The sequence below is a fragment of the Vulpes vulpes genome, chromosome 9 (genome assembly GCF_048418805.1).
Source record: "Vulpes vulpes isolate BD-2025 chromosome 9, VulVul3, whole genome shotgun sequence".
In the NCBI taxonomy this organism is placed as follows: domain Eukaryota; kingdom Metazoa; phylum Chordata; class Mammalia; order Carnivora; family Canidae; genus Vulpes; species Vulpes vulpes.
In genome coordinates this window covers 41,869,183-41,888,530 of record NC_132788.1, presented here as the reverse complement: position 1 = coordinate 41,888,530, position 19,348 = coordinate 41,869,183, and the positions used below count along the sequence as shown (strand labels likewise).

Genomic DNA, 19,348 nt, shown 5'->3' with positions numbered 1-19,348 from the left:
ATACACTGTTTGTCCTTCTCTGATGGACTTATTTCACTCAGCATAATACCCTCCAGTTCCATCCACATTGAAGCAAATGGTGGGTATTTGTCGTTTCTAATTGCTGAGTAATATTCCATTGTACACATAAACCACATCTTCTTTATCCATTCATCTTTCGATGGACACCGAGGCTCCTTCCACAGTTCGGCTATTGTGGCCATTGCTGCTAGAAACATCGGGGTGCAGGTGTCCCGACATTTCATTGCATCTGAATCTTTGGGGTAAATCCCCAACAGTGCAATTGCTGGGTCGTAGGGCAGGTCTATCAAATATCGTTTTATACAAAAATCACTCTGCAGCTGTAATTCTCATCTTTGTCATCATTATACTTAGGTTGTTAAAATAATTCTATATACAAGCTCAGCTTTAAAACAAGCCATCCCTTTCACTAAGGCATTACACAGTAGCTTTTCTCCCCACAGTCTTGCAATAGGCATCTCACACTGTTCAGAACACAGCTTTCTTGGAGCACCTAGGTGGCTCAGCGATTGAGCATCTGCCTTTGGCTCAGGGAGTGATCCCAGGGTCCTGGGTTCGAGTCTCACAATGGGCTCCCCGCAGGGAGCCTGCTTCTCTCTCTGCCTCTCTCTCTGTGTGTCTCTCATGAATAAATAAATAAAAATTTTAAAAAGAAAAAGAAAAGAAAACAACTTTAACTTTTATTTCCCTTCTGAAATATGGCAGTATGGCATCCAGACGCTTTACTCATTTGTCTGGACCATTTTCACTTAACTTTCTTATCTAGGCCTTCCTCTTTTAGCTGTTTTGATTTTCTTAAAACTGAGGAAATAGACCTCAGAAAATGATTCCAGATACTATTTTGCACATTGACGGCAATAAGATAGAAGTAACAATTACCTGCAAAGTTAATTTTGTGTGTGTGTGTGTGTGACCCATAACACATCTGAGGTCAGCTGACAGTGTTGTTTCTGTTTGGATCAGTATTCAATAGAGAGGCAGTTTTAAGGGAAATTCTGCACATTAGTGCAGTAATCCCAAATTATTACAAGTATGTTATAGGAACCCTGAATAAAACAAAATCACTCTCATTCCCTCAAATCACGAAATAACAAGTGTCATCCAGCATTTCTGCTATTTGCTTCTTACATTTCATAAGCATGAATTGGCTACACTTGTGGGTCACTTCTTTTGTCTATCTGGCTAATCAGTCCTTTGTCCCCATTATTACATTTATATTTCTCTTGTAAAGATAACTAATGACTTCTATGTTGTCAAATTCACTATTCCCTTCTCTTTCCTCTTACTAACTGGTTCCTCAGTGGCGATCAAAATCATTGATTACTCCTTCCTTCTTTGATGTACTATCTTCTCTTGGCTTTCAGGACACAACCTTCTCCTGGATTTCTACTTTCTACCCTGGTTGCTGCTTCCTGCTCTTCTTTTCTAGAACTCTATAAATGTTGGGATGTAGGGGCTCATTCTGGGATGTCTTTTGCTCTCTAGCTATACTCCCTTGACTTTTTCTTTTGTTTTTATTGAGGTATTATAGACATAACATTATAATAGTTTAAAATATAGAAGTAATGATTTGAAATGTGTATGTGTTGCAAGATGGTCACCGCAGTAAGTCCAGTTAACATCTGTCACTATACATAGTTACAAATTTTTTTTCTCATGATGAGAACATTTTAAGATCCACCTTCCTAGTTATTTGCAAATACGGGCTTGACTCCCTTGACTTTAATAGCATCTGCTAAACCCCAAGTTTTAACCTTCAGAGCTAACTTCTCCTGGAGATTCTGACTCACATGTCTAATTGCTTCTGTGACTGCTCCACCAAAACAGAACTCTTTGTACTACTTCCCTGGCTAGTCAATCTCCCTTAATAAATGGCATCACCATCCACCCAGTTCAGTTGATCCAGCCAAAATTCTAGAAGTCCTCACTGGCTCCACTTTTTCCCCATCACCCGCCCTCAAGGTCCAATCATATTGGATCTATCTCCAACATATATCCCAACAATTCTATCCTTTTCTCCCTCTATACTGCCACCTACCAGGACCTTACATCTGTACAAGTATACTAGCTCTTAACTGGTCACCCACTATAGTTTTACCTCTTCTGCTCTATAGAGTCCCCCAACATGACCTTTGTAGGCCATAAGTCAGATCATGTTTAAAGCTTTTGGGGGCTACTCATCATACTTGGGTTCAAACCCAAATTCCTTGCCAGGGCCTCTAAGATCCTATGTGATCTGATCATTGTCTACCTCCCTACTTCTCTTCTACTATTCATCTCTCACTTACTCTAGCCATGCTGACTTTATCCCTGTTCTCTAACCATGCCAAGCTCATTCCTTCCTCAGGGCTTTCATATGTGCTGTTTCTACTGCTTGGAACACACTTCTAACATAAGCAGCTAGACAGGAAGCCATCACCTCATAAGAGGATGAGTCCAGAGAGTCCAGAAAGAAACAAATATTATAGACTCAAAGATTCTCAAGAAATAATGTTGGAAAGTCTAGAGTTTCCCCATTCTTCCCCTGAGGGGACTCCGGACATGTGTGGAGCCAGAAATGAAGACTGACTGTTACTCTGGTCCAGCGGTGTTGAGGCTGCGTATATGGCAGGGGGAGTTGAAAATATTCTGATAGCAATGACTGGGGTGGGCACTGGGGACGCTGGGAACATTTCTGGGAGTTGAGAGTTGGGGAGAAAGAGAAGAGCTCCAGAAAAGTTGTAGAATAGGAGAGACTAGGAGAAAAAAGGGAAGTGAGTTTGTTCAAGTGGTTAGGAATTGAATCACTTGCTTTATACAAAACAGATATAAAGTAGAATGCCTTATTATTCTCTTGGTAATGGAAATGAGCCTCTTTATTATTTTTAAGAATTTATTTATTTATTTGAGAGAGAGAGAAAGCATGAGCAAACTGAGGGGCAGAGGGAGAAACAGGCTCCCCGCTGAGCAGGGAACCTGACATGGGTCTCTATCCTAGGGTCCTGGGACATGATCTGAGCCGAAGGCAGACACTTAACCAACTGAGCCACACAGGTGCCCCAGAAATGAACTTCTTTAAATGATTGTACCAAGACTGGTCCCATCTGGGGCCAGGGATCACTTAAGGGAGATACCCAGGCTCTGCCCTTCTATTGAACTAAACAGGTAGCATTTGGCACCTAATTGTGGAAATAAGAGGAATAATGGTAATAATATAATAAGAGGAAGGGAGGTAAACAGAGAAAGAAAATACTTTCTGTGTTCTCTAGGGGTCCAGGTTCTACAGTCAGTGTGTGGTGATAAGGAGAGGAGGAAGTATGGAGGCAGGCGGGGCTTTTACTTGCCCTCATGTTTTCATAAGGTGAGTTCTTCCTGTCTAGTTCTCTGAGGTTGTGCATGTGAACACAGGCTCCCTGTTTTAGTGGTTTCTCTCCTGGTTTTAATGGTTGGCAGCTGTAAAGCTGCTTATATTTTAGTCTCATGACACCCAACCTTGCAGACTGATTGTTGTAAAGTCTTTAGCCTAAATGGTATCACTAGCATTATACTAAGGCAGGTATCAACAAACTTTTTTCTTAAAGGGTCACACAGTAAATATTTTAGGCTTCTGGGCAACATCTTATCTCTATTACAGTGACTCAACTCTGAAAACAGCCATAAGCAAAAGGAGAGCAAAGGAGTGTGGCTGTGTTCCACTAAAATTTATATACCAAAACAGTTTTGCAGCCCAAGGGCCATGGTTTGCCAAAAAATCCACAAACATTGGTCATATCCTTGTTTTAAAAAATAAAAATACTGCAGTGTAGTAAGATTTAAAAGGCAGTTCAAGTTTATAGTCTAGTGTGGGGGCTAAGAGCATGAATATGGAAACAGTCTTGAGTCAAATCTCTGCTCCACAGTTTACAAGCTGCATGACATAAATTGTTTCACTCTCTTCTCTTCTAACCCAAAACAATAATCATACCTAACTCAAGGTAGGCACAAGAGGTGTTGTATAACCCTCCAGCAGCATCCCTTAACTCCATTAAGATTTCTGCAGCAAGATGCATAGATATTCACACAAAGCAATATGAATGAACAAATAGTCACCCTGGTTATGGTCAGGTAGTGCCACTGAATGAATGAAAACCTTTTGTTCTCATAGGTTTTGAATTTCAGAACTATGTATTTGGGATCTTCAGACTTGTATATATTTCTCTGTTCTATATTCTTATTTTTAAACTCATTGTAATTTTTTTCAAAAAAATATTTTTATTTACTTGACAGAGAGAGAGAAGGCACAAGTCGGGGGAAGGACAGAGGGAGTGGGACAAGTAGACTCTCCGATGAGCAAGGAGCCTGATGCAGGACTCAATTCCAGGGCCCCGAGATCATGACTTAAGCCAAAGGCAGATGCTTAATCAACTGAGCCATCTAGATGCTCATTTTGTTTTTGTTTAAGATTGATTTGTTTATTTTAGAGAGAGAGAAAGTGTGCACACATGCACACAAGCCAGGGGAGGAGCACAGGGAGAGAAAATGCTGAAGCAGTCTCCTTAGTAAGCATGAAGCCTGATGCAGGGCTCCATTCTCAGGACCCTGAGATCATGATCTGAGCCAAAACCAAGAGTTGGCCACTTAACCAACTGAGCTACCCAGGCTTCCCTAAATTCATTGCTTATGTCCTTTCATGATCAATCTTTTGGAATCTTGATGTTTTTCTTCTTATTTAATTGAGTGCTTCAAAACAAAAAGAAGTCCGTTTTAATGTCCATGCTTACTTTTGTGATTTAGACTAACACAGTAAATGTGCAATCAGGGATTACACAACAAAGGAATGAGCTTTTCTCTTTTTCCATGGCTCTGTGAATTCGAGTCTTGAGTGAACCACATTCCCCCTGACTGGAATATGTCTTGCAGTGAAGGAACAAAATGAGAGACTCCATTACAGAGGTGGTCAACAGGAGGGTATAAGAGTAGGTGAGGATTCAGACTGCTGTAATTCAGAATCCTACCTGTCTGGATTTTCTTTGTCCTTTTTACTCCAGAAGGATGGTATGTAGATATTTCCCTTCATTTCTTTGGAGAGTCTGAAAGGTAAGCCCTCCTAGTTCTCAAATTAAGAGACACTAATAGTTTTTTTGGGGGGGGGGGCATATAATGACTTTGGCTCTGCATTTTATGGACCTTCATGAAATTTTTAAAAAAATTATAGTGTTTGAGGAGAAAGGGAATATCTCTTTCTTCCCATGAAGAAAAATGAAAGGATTTCTGAAGAAAAGAAATAAATGAGTCAGGTATATTGCTAGTGCAGGTCCTGGTACTCTGGGGGACTCAAGCAAAGTTGCTCAAGAAGAGAAAGGACCTGCTACCTGGAATAATTCAAGCAGGCCAAGCAAAGAGCCACTGGCCTGGCTCCAGGGCCCAAGAGCTAGTGAGAGCACAGTCATCCCACCAAAGCTCCCCAGTCTCTGGAGTAAGAACTTATCATTGTCTGTCTCAGAGTCTAGGCCTGGTGATTCTTCCAACAGCACTAAGAAAGAATTTCACATTTTCAGTGTCCTGTAGGAGTGACACATATCATCATTACAAGGTTTTGCTAGGTCCCTAATGATTATCCATGTAGACACACATCTCTCTAAATTAAGATACCCAGGAACCCTAGAAAAAGGGTTGGAGTCTTGAAGAAGCTGGGGTGGAGGAGTACCTTATATTTCTGGGTGCTAAGCTGAACTCTGAAAAGTGTCACCCTCATCACAAATGTGTGAACACAAATAAGTCATCCTCAGAAGGAGCTCAATCCGCCTGCCCATACTGCATAATGGCATTTTTATGGAAGTAGTATATTCTTAAAGACTTTTCATTACCCAAAACTTGACTATTGTTAAATAAATGTCAACTAAGTTTTTTAGTAATTTTAAGTTTTTCCAAGTTTTATGCATAAAGTAAAACTAACAACATCTGTTACATCATTGCTATTTCAAAGCTCACAATTCAAGTCTGCATCAAATTTGTAAGTTACTGGTGAAGGTGGACGTGAAATCATGCTGGAAAGAGTGGCAGCCTAGTGGAGGAGAGTATCATAGCTTTAAAGACTGGCCATCTAAAAAAAAAAAAAAAAAAAAAAGACTGGCCATCTGCTGACAACTAATACTTTCAGATCTCCAGCCAGCCCTGTCCTCTCAACTGTGGTGTCCTAGATGCAATGCTTTATCCTATAGGATGGCTAAAGGCATTTCAGCTATAACGTGTCCTGAATTAACTCCTATCCTCCTCTTCTAAACCAGCTTCTCCTCTTCTCTAGGTAGCATCTCCATAGTCAGGGGGTCACCTTCCACTGCAGTTTTTTAAAAAATAATTTGATTTTTATGGAAGTCCTTATTAAAAAACTATTAAAAATGAGTTAAAAATTATTATTCATCAATAAATACCTCAGTAAATGAAAGTTCATAAAATAATATAATGGAAAATAGGTTTTAAGAAGTTCCCTTCCACTAATAATAAAAGAAATGCAATAATAATAATAATAGGAAGAGGAGGAGTGGTAATAATACTGGCAAAGGTATGGCAAGAAGAAACACTTTCAAGAGACATTGGTATGAAAATAATTGTTACAAGTTTTATAGAAAAAATCCTCGGCCTTAAAAAAATGTTTAGATATACTTTTATCCAGTCATTACACTTCAAATGATATAGCTTAAGAAAATAACAGGAAAGAAGACAAATAAGTATACACATAAGATTCAAATCACAACATTATTGAAATAGTATGGAATAAGCAGAATTCAACTGCCAGTAGGGCAATGACTAAATCAATTCTGACATGATTCCCCACCTTCTCCTGTTCTTCCCACTTCCTCCAAGAGGCTGTCCCAGTAGCACCTCCATCTCACCCATATAATTCTTCTGGCTGCAATTTCTTAAAACAATATATTCCCTGCTTTCATATTTATAATTATGTATTTATTTTTTTCTTTCTTTGTCCATTTCATACATTTGACTGTAAGATGCGTAAAGGCAGGAGCTCTCTGGTTTCTTCACCACTGCAGTCCTTAATTTACAACTTCTGGTACATAATAAGTACCCCAAATTTGTCAAATAAATGAACAAAACAGAATATTATGCTGCCATAATATTTCCGAAACACAGATGACCTAGGAAATGCCTATAATATGCTATTAGTAGAAAAAAATGAAATTCACATTCAGTATCATTGTAACTATTGGAAAATGCACAGAAAAGATCACACCAGGAAAAAAAAAAACCAACAACTCCATATTAGTAATTCTGGCTGGGTGCTAAAAATATGTTAAACAGTATTACTTCCTTTTCCATATTTTTCTATATTCAAAATGCTTTTTACTGGAGTGTATTATTTCTATAGTAAAATAATACATAAAGACTAGAGGAAACCACATGAGCAGAAGAATGGAGACAGCAAACAAGGCAGTGCAGAGAACTTTAGGGGGTGACACTGGCCAGCCATGGTGGAGCAGGAGGACAGGGCTGGGAGAGGTGGTGTAGCCTATCTGTAAGCCATTATGGAGTGGCCCAGCTTTGTGATCATGGTCAGTGCTGGGCTGTAGGAAAATCTCTTTGGCAAACTACAACCCACAGGCCAAATCCAGCCCCCTCTCTATTTTTGTGAATTAAGCTGTTTTGGAACACAGCCACACTCATTCACTAATGTGCTGTCTGCAGCTGCTTGCACGCTACATAGTTACAACACAGACCGTAACGGCCCACAAAGCCTAAAATATTTACTACCTGACCCCTTACAGAAAAACTCCTCTGGCCTCTGATCTACAGGCTGTAACAAACAGAGAAAGGAGAAACCATAAGAAGTGAGGAGATGGTTGCAAAGGCCACCCTTTCAGAGATAATGTGGAGGATGACTGATGCAGACGGAGGAGCCTTGATGAATACCTGTATCAACAGGCAGATGGAATAGCAGAAAAAGACTTTCAAGGATGAGAGGCATTCTTATATCAGCCAGTTACTGCCATTTTAGATAATTACTATTTAAAAGTGCAGCAGGAGGGCAGCCCAGGTGACTCAGCGGTTTAGCACCACCTTTAGCCTAGGGCATGATCCTGGAGACCCGGGATTGAGTCCCACGTCGGGCTCCCTGAATGGAGCTTGCTTCTCCCTCTGCCTGTGTCTCTGCCTCTCTCTCTCTCTCTCTCTCTCTCATGAATAAATAAAATATTTTTAAAAAATAATAAAATAAAAGTGCAGCAGGAAAAGGTAGTAACTGCTGGATCACTTACCCGCAGAATCAGAACTGTAGAGGCTGGCAGCTGCTGTGATGGGTCCTGGTGGGTGGATGGCACCTGCTGAGGACCTTTGACTCGCAATCAGGATCCTGCTCTTTGCAGATGGCAAACGGGACATTGCACCCAATCCCAACTGGGGCTTCAGGAGCATGGCCGATCGATAGAAAGTTGGAGGAACTTCATAATGAGTATAGGAAGGAGAACAAAATTCTTCTTTTCCGGGTCGTTCTGTAACCTATGATAAATGACCAGAAGCTTAATCAGAGAAGCCTACATTGTGAGATGAGTATGGAATGTGGTTAGGAGAGCAGGGCTCCAGCAATGGCCACTCTGGCACCATGGAATTGCTCCATCATGGAGTACTTATCTTCTCTGGGCTCCAGGGTCTTCATCTCTAAGTTAACAACACAACTGGATGACCTCTCAGGTCTGGGGAAAAAACCTACTGTACAAGATTTTTAAATTTGATTGTTACAAAATCACTGAAATCTGCTCAAGTAGCCAATCTATAAATACATAATCTCAATAAAGTGAGGAAAGAGTTTAGCAAATGTTCAAAGACTTATGAAAGTTTCATTATTCCTAATGAGAAAAGGCATGATTTTTATGGCAACCTACTCTGAAGCAGTTGAACTTTACCAATTTATGTTAAGTCTTTACTGGGCTACTTGGGAAATAAAATACGCACTGCTAATGCGGAGAAAAGCTTGTCTGGAAAAATAGACCAGTTGATGGAAAAATATGTTTTCAGGCCTCTACAATCTGTTTACATCATTAAAACCAGAGACTGTGAATCACCTCATCTGTCTTTCCCAGTAAGTGGGGTGTCCATGAATGTTTGACAAGTGTCACTACAGTGGAAATCCAGGGCAGAATCTTACTGACTGCTAAATGCCTAGCACCTAGAATGGTGCCTAGAACATAAAGTCAATAAATATTTATTCATTAAAGGACTCATGTTTTTATTCTTACTTAAAGTTAATAACATAATAATCCCATTACTTTTCCTATAGTTAACAGTTTGGGCTAGGACACAACCAATATACCTTTTATATTTGAAATTCTATGCTGACAAAGCCTGTTCATATTATCAGTATTTCCTCATATTAAAAATGAAAAAATAAGATAATAATCTTTATTTCCTCTAAGTTTAAAGAAATAGTGCTTGAGGCTACCTACGAAAAGATACATCTGTTAACTCTGCTCTAAATCACAATACATTTTATGTGTCAAACATTTATCTATTCAGGAATCACAAGGATTTAACAATATTCTGTAAGAGGGGCTACATGGCTTTGATCCAAGCTGTTGAAGAGAAAAACTCTTAATTTGATACTCTTTTAATGTTGAAACAGATACAAAAGTTCTCCTTAAACTGACATTATTGAAACAAAAGATTAGGCCTTTAAAGCTTTATGATAATCGCATTGTAACATATGCATACTTGCTTTAATGGATAGACCGAATTCAGGCCATAGCAAATTACATTTTGTGAAACATTCTATTTCTGCTCTCTGATAGAATTTTTAGCATTCCTCGCTTACCCTCTTTACTATCGACCTTTGGCTTTTTTTATTATATTTATGTTCCTCTATTTTTTCATTGTAGTTTCTTAAATTCTGGTGCCACACTGCTTGTTGCTTCTAGCATGTGCTCTCACAAAGAAATGATTTCTGTCCTACATCTGTTAGATTTTCAGGATTGCAATATCCTGATTTTGGTAATTACTCAGTTCTTTGAAACTGGAGAGTCAAAAACTCATGATACTGTCGCTCAGAAGTGACCTTAATGATTTCAGTCACTTCAGAGCCTGTCACTTTGCTGGGTGGTTGGTCTCTGATAAGATGTAACAAATTCTTTAAGAAGGTGAAAAGTATGCCTAATTTGTTTATTTTTGATAAGACAAGGCAATCTACAAAAAAAACTTCACACTCATTTCTCTCTTTATTGACAAAATACAACAGGTGGCCTTGCACAGTTATGAACACATAGCACTTAACTCCAAATGTTTTATTCCCCTCCTTCTCTAATGGAACATTTTTAGAGAAATAATTTTGAAAACAAACTAAAAATCCTTGTGATTTCGAACTCCTAAAATTAATCAAGGTACACAAACAAATTAAATTCTTACAAGATTGCCCCCTTCACATTTTCCCTGTCCTGCTTTCAGTGGGTTGGGCTGGGCAGACACAGGGTAAATGTGGAGGCTTCATTGAGAAGCCACTTATATAGATAGCTACTGAGAGTGGACTTGTGATGGTTAATCTGGACAACCTGGTTAGGGCACAGGATCCCCATGTTTGGTTAAAGATTATTCTAGATGTTTATATTTTAAAGATGAAATCAACATTTAAATCAGTAAACCTTAAAAAAAAAATAAATCAGTAAACCTTGAATAAAGCAGATTATTCTTCATCATGTGGGTGGGCCTCACCCAATCAGTTGAATGCCTTAATAGAAAAAGACTGACCCCCCCCCCCGCCCCCTTAAAGAGGGAAATCTGCCAGCAGGTGGCCTTTGGACTTGAACTGCAGTGTCACCTCTTCCCTAGGTCTCCAGCCTGCTGGCCCATTCTGCATACTTTGGACTTTCCAACCTCCACAATTGCATAGGCCAGTTCCTTCAAGTCTGGATAGATACTCACATAATACATACATATGTACCTGTATTTTGGGAGTAGGAAGGGAAACCAGCCCTGATCATGTTGTAAGTACACTACCTCATCCCTGACTTCTCACCCCTGCTCCCTTCTTCCCACCTCCTTATACCAAAAATGAAAAGGGATTCCCCAAGGCATCTGTAGGAAGAAATGCCCCAAAGTCCTCAGGATAGGTGCAAGCAGAAAACGGTCTAAAGAAGTAAGCACATTTTATCATCCTGGCATGGGCAAGTCCAAGGTGATCTTCAAAGACACTTCAGGAAGCTCTAAATGCCTGTATTGTTCCTGTCAACAGAGCAGGGATGCCCTCTCTCAGAAGAGCCCTTACTCTGACTTACTCTTTTCTACTAATGCTAACCAGCAGGAATCTATCAATAATGATGAAAGAATCTGAAGCTGGTTTGGGTTTGTACTGTTAAGACTTTCCCATTATTAAAAAGATATAGGACTTCTACAATGGAAAAATACTTCTGTTGCAACTGGTCAGAAATGTGCTATTTCCCTGGAGACTGGCTGAATCCATCCTGTAACCAGGCAGGGCACACTGGCAGGGGAGGGGCTTTGGAACCTCCCTGCATCAAGCCTGAACACAGGAAGGGGACTCACAGGCTTACATCCAGTAGCAGCTCTAGGAGCAAAGGCCAAGGGCCAGCCTATTGATTAAAAGAGGATTATGGCAGGAATTAGCCCAGGACCCATGGGGCTTCTCTGCTCAGTCTGGTAGCCTGTAGACAGGGCCTAGGCCTTGGACACTTCGATTGTGCAGGAAACAGTCCCCAGACAGTGGCTGGTACACAGTGGCACTGTCGTCCACACCAATGGGGCCTCTCCAAAACTCTCAGAACTAATAACACCACACAAGCATTCACACTGGAGCACCCCAGCCTTAGCAAAGAGCCTAAAGTCAGAGCCTAATCCTTAGCCTTGGAGGTCGTGGTTAAGGTTTTAGAAATTTGAGAAAAACTCACATTAACCAAGCTCAGAGACTGATGTATAAGACCAGAATGGCAACCTGTCCACTGTGTGACATGCCACTGCCTACACAGCCAGACCCTTAATGTCCTTTGGCCAGAATATCCTTTTGCTGCAGGCCCTTATGTGAGAAGCCTACATAAAACAGGACAGCATGCAGCCCTGTATGGCGAAATGAGCCCCTGCCAAAAAGACTGAGTCCCCAGACCTCTAGTTGGTGTTCTCTCTGCAGAGATGGGAGGTGGGAAGCCTCTCCAGCAAGCCCGGAGTCAGAGACAGCGAGGGAGCTGTGTAATCTAGAGCTCACAGACTGCCCCAGGGCAAAACAGATGATCAGCTGCTGGGGCAAGTGAGTGCTAGCCTTGGGCAAGATCTGCTGCTTAGAATAGATTCACCTCTTTTGCTGTGTAAGAGCTGACAACTTCTACTGTAATCAGTACACTCTGTAAATATGTCAGTATATTCAATCAACCTAAGGTCCAATTTTGGACTTAGGTTTTCTATCTCTCAGAAGCTTCAGTTGCCTTTTGTTTGGAGCCAACATACACGAGTTCTTAATTCTGCTGTCATTCAACATTTACTGACCACGTATTTATGTCAAACACTGTTCTAAACTCTGGGGACCCAGCAGAGAACAACAAAACAAAAACAAAACCAGAAAAAAATTCCCTGTTCTGATGGATTTTACATTCTAGTTGATGCACCAAAAACAGAAAAAGTATATACACCAGATGGAGATAAGCACTAAGAAAAAAATCAACAAGGAAAGGGGTCTCAGAGAAGGTGAGGTGTCTCTCCAATGAAGTGACACTTGAAAAGAAATAGAAAATAAAGGTGACAGCCACTGAGATATCTGGAAGAAGAAAATTCTAAACACAAGGAAGTGCAAAGATCCTGAGGCAGAAGAGGGAGAGGAGGTGAGCCAAGGAAGGAGAGGGGGTTGGGGAGGTTAGAGAGACAGACTGAGTCCATTCTAAAAGCTGAGCCATCCTACATGCTTAAGCTTGTGTTCTGAGTGGCCTGGCTGACCTGAAGGATGTTAGGGAGAGGAGTGATCTGACCTGGCTTTCCTTCTAACTGAACACTTGCCTAGCTGCCATGAGGAGGTTGCTTTGGGAGACAAACCTACTTTCTGAGCTCTGGGAGGACAACTTACCACAGCACCCAGAAATGTAAAGGACAGCCCAGTCACAAAATTGGGAGGGCATAGAACATCTCCACACTATCCTTGTTCTGTGGCTTTAACTGAGTTACATAAATTCCTCCAAAGCTGTTTCTTCATCTAGACAATGATAAAAACTATAATCTCGACCTCCAGAAAATCACTACAAGGACTAGTGAAGATAGATAAAGATGAAATGTTATGTTGTGTGGGCTTGAAGCATAGTAGGTGCTCAACTAAATGTCAGTTGTAATTATTATTTTTGACTCAAAACAAAGAGCCCATGCCTAACACATTATTTGCTACCCACTATGTTTTTCCCATGTATGAATATGAGATCCTTCCATAAAGAAAATATTCCCCCTGAGAGCATGAAGTCAGACCACTTTGAACAATATATTTATTTTGGACTTACCCTCCTCCCCCCACTGATCTGGTTTATATAAGACTTATGCTCACTTAAACATGGAAGCCAATTTAAGTGCATACTTAATTAACTTCACATGTATTATACTGAGTGGAATTTAAATGAGTCTCCTTAGATGTCAGCTGTACCTCACCACGATCATCACACTCTCTTCATCAAAAATGTCCATTTGTCTACAAGCTCCTCCCTCTAGTTAAGAACATCCATTTCTGTGCCAGTGGATTCATCAAAATCTGCAATTTGCTAAGGGAGGACATTGTGTTCACAGTTCCCAAAGAAAACACCTACAAACTTTACAATGTTTAACTTAAAGATCATATCACAATGACAATCTCTTACCTCCTGTAAAAACTTTTCACTCATCTGACTGAAATGGTGCCCTGGGGGCTTGATCCCAGACACCATCAACCCAGAACTGAACACTCGTGGCTTTTGCAAGTCCGGCTTGTATTTCTCATAGAGACTGGCAGGCGGCTTCAGCTCACCGCTTGCTGCCTTCTCCTCTTTGGGAAGAGGCATGGCACATGTGGGTGGAGCATAAGGAAGCCCCACTGGAAGCAGTGAAGTGTCCACTTGGCCGAGGGCCTGAGGACTCCTCCGGATGTAGGTGATGATCTTGGGCCTCACATGCTTGGGCTTGGGCAGAATGATGGGCTTGGGTTCTGTCCTCTCTTCTACTTTTTCAACCTGGTGGTTCTCCACTCCCTCCTGTGAGGAAGGGGTATCCTCAGGATGCAGAAAGACAGGCTCAGGGATCCCACTGGGGCAGGTGCTCTTGTCAGGCACTTTCGGGGGGGTGTTCAACAACCATGCACTGTCAGTGGGGGGTGCAGTGGCTGAGGGTGACCTGGCATCTGCATCCAATGCGCCTAGGTCCTGAACACCGCCACTAGGTGGTGGAGGCTGGTGGGTCACATTCACAGTTGTCTCTGGATGGAGGGGTGCCGGGCCACTGAGAAGAGCCCCTGCTCTCCCCAGAGTGCTTTCAGTCTCAGTTGCCTTTTCTAGAATGTTCCTATCTTCTGCGACAGATGTCGTGCTCTCTTTGTGGTCACCTACTTCTGGGCTGCTGCTTTGAGGGCCAAGGGGCTCAGGGACCCCCGGGCTGTTCTCTCCAACAGAAGGGTCTGAAGCACAAGCCGCAGCACTGTCTACGTTCCCACTGTCCAGTGCTCTCTCCTCACTGACATCTGAGGGCCTGCTGTCAGGTAGGTCATAGGGAATAAAAGATATATGCCCATCACCTGACGAAATGCTGCCAGACGCCACTTCATCCAACTTCCTAGCTGTGCTTGCTGAAATGCTGCCAGAGGGCTGCTTATCAGCAGCTGCCAAGGAAGCAGGGCCTTGCGTGGGGGTGGTCTGGAGAGAATCCTCCTCACCCAGGTGGCCTGCTCTCTTGTCCTGCTCACTCCTGCCTCTTCCCACACCAATGGGGTGCACACTGCTGTGTGACAGGCTACGTGCCCCGGTGGCAGCCTCCTGCTGTGCTTTCCCACCTGGATCCTTTCTTTCGAGGGGTAACATGCCACCTTCCTTTGGGCACCCCAGACACTCGCCCTGGATTGCCTTGAACTCCTGCACAGCCCTGGCTTGGACAAATTTCAGCTCCGGCTTGAGCTCTCCCTTCCCCTGACCTAATTGTGCTTCTGGCTTCCTCAGGACCCCCTTCAGTGCTGAGGCTGAATCCACACCAGGCTCTGGATGGGCAGAATGTGATGTGCTCTCATTGCTCAAGTCTGGGCCCTGTGCCCTCTCCCTCTGGGTCTCTACAGGGGTGGTCTCCTTGGTTGCTGAGGTAGATGGTTTAAGATGACACACGTTATTTCCTTCTGAGGTACTGTCAGCTGGAGGAGAAGCTGCTCCTCGAGAGGGGGCTGTCAACATCTTCTGCGGCCCCTCCCTGCCACTGGGCTCAGGACGCAGGGCTTCAGGGGAGTCCAGTGGCACAGGCTGCAGACGCTGCCAGGTCAGGCTCCCACCAAGGCTCCCACCATGCTCCTTCATGGGAACATCTGCTACAACGGCAGAGCTACTCGCTCTTTCCAAAGAATGCCTGCGCAATTCCTCATTGTCAAGGGTCTTTGCCAACTTATCCTTAGGAGCATGCCGGGGAAGTTCAGCATCCCTTTTAGCCAAAACCTCTGGACTGGCCTCAGCCATAACATTCCTCCAAGTTGACAGACCTGGTCCCTGAACACTGCGAGGGGTCTGGAGGATATCTGTGCCTCTCTCTGTTGTGTGCTCGTCATGTAGTCCTCCATGGACGGTCAGGGAAAATTTAAAATCTTTCAGACTGGTAGGGCCAGCCTGCGATCCTTTCCCAAAGCCCTGAAATTGGTGAAATTCCTTATTGAAATGGGTACTATTCTCTGGCTCGCTTGAATTTGCATTTCCAATTTCATCTGTCAGGTCACATGTCTCGGACTCATCATGAGAGGAACTGACCTCCAACATGATTTGATTGGCATTTGTATCCCCCAGACTTAGGATACTCTCATTATTATTTTTCACTCCATTTCTGTTGTCCCGCAACTGAGCGTAACATGATTTCTTCGGAGCCACTGGGACACTCATTTTCAACCCTTCAGTGGGGGCTGCTGGCCATGCAGTCCTACCTAATGGAAAGAAGCTTCCTTCAAGGCTATTTGATTAATGGGAAATTCTCAAGCTGCTTGTTGCCCCCTGACAATGTCACGTTGCAATACCACTTTAATCATTTTCAGAGCAGTCTTAAAACCAAGCATTGTCTTGACATACAGCAGGATGACTTATCTGTTAGGTTCCTGCTGAATGAGAGCCAATTAGTCCATAAGACCTAGAGAAAAATAAAAATAAAATCATGTTATTGGCACTGACAAATAGAGGTTCCCAGGAGAAAAAAGCATGGAAAATACAGATTTATTCATCATTTTCATATTATTATTTCATTCACTCAGTCCATAAATTTCTCCGAAATCTTTCTGATAGGGTGCCTGCTGGCCAACTATGGAGAAATTAAAACATAAAATGATTAATGTTAGAAATGGATTATAAAACATATTAAATCTTAAATTCAAATTTTAAAAATCCACAGGTTCATACTTATACTGATATAAAAGGCTGGAGGAGAAGGAAAAGTTCTTCACAGAATAATACCAACTAACATAAGAAAAATCATACAGTTAGAAAAAAAGTCACCATTTTGAAATCACCAAAGTAATAATTATCTTGCAACCAATGGCTGTGGAAAACATCAGGTGAATGATTGTTGGGGAACAGGATATTCACAGAATCATAAGGTACCATTCTCCAGATTATTTATTATTTTTCAGAGAGAAAGAGAGAGAGAAAGCAGGTGCACATGAGCTGAGAGTGGGGGACGGGTAGAGGGAGAGGGAGAAAGACAATCTTGAGCAGGCTCCATGTTCAGCATGCAGCCTGATGCAGGGCTCAATCTCACAACCCTGAGATCATGACCTGAGCCGAAATCAAGAGCTGGATGCTCAACCAACTGAGCCAGCCAGGCACCCCAAGATTACTTTATTATAAAAGGAAAATTTTTACTTTTACTATGAAGAAATATGGTAGATATCACCTTAACCAAGTGATCAACCTTAAAACCAATAACAGAAGCTGATACCATGTGCTCCTGATGTTAGGTAGTTCTCAGTGCTTTCATCACCTATGTAGTATTTTTGCTATAAATGTTCAACCTGAATTTAATCATGAGGAAGTAATCAAGCAAATTTAAACTAATGGACATTTTACAAAATAACTGGCCTATACCCCCAAAATGCCTGGCTTCCCACTCTGCTCTCCCCAGTGTATAATCTGTATACAATGCATGCTCCTTGACTGGATCTTAGACTGAAAGATATGCCAGTGTATAATCTGTATACAATGCATGCTCCTTGACTGGATCTTAGACTGAAAAAAAAAAAAAAAAAAAAAAAAAGCTAGCGGCACCTGGGTGGCTCAGTCAGTTAAGCATAGAATTTTTTTTTTAAAGATTTTATTTATTCATAGAGATAGAGAGAGGCAGAGACACAGGCAGAGGGAGAAGCAGGCTCCATGCAGGGAGCCCCACATGGGACTTGATCCCGGGTCTCCAGGATCACACCCCAGGCTGCAGGCGGCACTAAACCGCTGTGCCACAGGGGCTGCCCTAAGCATAGAATTCTTGATTTTGGCTCAGGTCATGATCTCAGGCGTGGTGAGATCAAGCCCTGCCTCAAGTTCCACGTAGAATCTGCTTAAGATTTTCTCTCTTCCTCTCCCTCCCTCTCTCTCTCTCAAAAAAAAAAAAAAAAAAAAAAAAAGTTAGCAAAGGACATTATTGGAACAATTAAGGATTTAATACGGATTGTATATTAGGTCAAGGTATTTTATCCCATGTTAATTTTCTTAGTATTGTGAATATATCCGAGATATTCTTTGCTCTTGGAAGACATATGCTTTTAAACATGACATGCTTTAGACATGGCATGTGCTAACTTATTCTCCAATGGTTCAACAAAGAGAAGTGTGTGTGTGTGTGTGTGTGTGTGTGTGTGTGTGTATGAGAGAGAGAGAAAGAGAAAATGGAACTATACCAAAGGATAATAATTGGCAAATTTAGGTGACCCACTCTACAACACCTAGAACTATTCTATAGTTTTGAAGACTTTCAAAATAAGAAGTTGGAGGAAATCATATCCCAGCCTTCAGGGCCTGCATGATCCAGCCCCTACACACCTTTCCAGCCTCACCTCCTACTATTTATCCTCTTACTCTCCAGACTGCAGGCACACTGTCCTCATCCTTCACATTACTGGTCACCTCCTTCCCCGCTTTGGGGCCTTTATACTCTTCCATCTGCACAGAATGTGGACTCTTCTCCTGACATGATCATACAAATTCAGACTCATAATACAGGACTGTATGATTAAACAATACATATAAATATGTTAACAAACTGTGCTAACTGCACCCACGTGAGGTGCATTTTCCCAGAGTGAGGCATGCAATTTTCATGTGCTTCATATCTGTTACTATAAAAAATTAAGAATGATGACCTTAGAAGTAAATGGTATTTTATCTTGGAAAAAATCCATTAATTAACTTCTAGGTCCAAAAGGAGTTTAAAAAAAAAAAGGAGTTTAAAGATTTTATAGGTTCGTAGTCTCTATGATGCTTAATAGTCTTCCAAGTATTGCCCCTACTGCTAGAGTGAAAACCCCTGTGTCAGGAGATCCATCAACTTTCTTGGCAACCCAACAGCCCTCCATGCAGGGCTACCACCAAACTAGCCCAGAGTGGAGATTTGCCTCTCTAGAGCAGTGCATTACAATCCTTCTTCCACAAGAAACAACCCTTCAGGTATCTGTAAAGAGCTACTATACTCCCTTCCTCCTCCAAACCTATTTTCCTTGTTAAAGAACTCATATTCTCCCAACTGTTGGAGTATGTTTAGAAAACTCGCACCATCTAAATCCATGTCCTGAGGAACCTGAAGTCTCTCCTAAATAGGCTACTCACAGGTGCACACAATACTCCAGCTTTAGGTGCATCATCCAGGGTCCTGTGAAAGCAAGACCTCCATTCACTTAGTTACACCTCTAACTACATGATCTAAGAGTGTCCTTTCCATGGCCGCACAAGTCATCCTGTTAATTCTTTATCAATTGAAATGCCAAAGTACTATAGGAGTCATTGCTAATCTAGAGGGATTCAATCCTAAAAATCTATAACTGGCTTTTAGCATCCATGGGTAGGACCATAAAAACCTACCTCTGGAACTTCATCTTTTTGGTCTAGGTCCATTGTTCTATCCTATTTAAAACTTTTTGGGCCCATTCTTAATTTTTCATACAAAATATTTGCATTCCATTCTGTTTTCATACCATCTCCGA

General features: G+C 41.8%; 1 protein-coding gene across 17 annotated transcripts in view; it reads right to left on the bottom strand.

The window, feature by feature from the left end:
- MTUS2 (microtubule associated scaffold protein 2) overlaps positions 1 to 19,348 on the bottom strand; it is a 575,555-nt gene that overhangs the window by 373,987 nt on the left and 182,220 nt on the right. For all 17 annotated transcript variants that reach the window (XM_025996724.2, XM_072719894.1, XM_072719901.1 and 14 more), the window contains 2 exons: positions 13,815 to 16,293; positions 8,250 to 8,490 (listed from right to left, as the gene is read on the bottom strand). In XM_025996724.2, coding sequence (XP_025852509.2) covers positions 8,250 to 8,490; positions 13,815 to 16,052 — 2,479 coding nt within the window. In that variant the 5' untranslated portion in view covers positions 16,053 to 16,293. The remainder of the gene's footprint in view (positions 1 to 8,249; positions 8,491 to 13,814; positions 16,294 to 19,348) is intronic.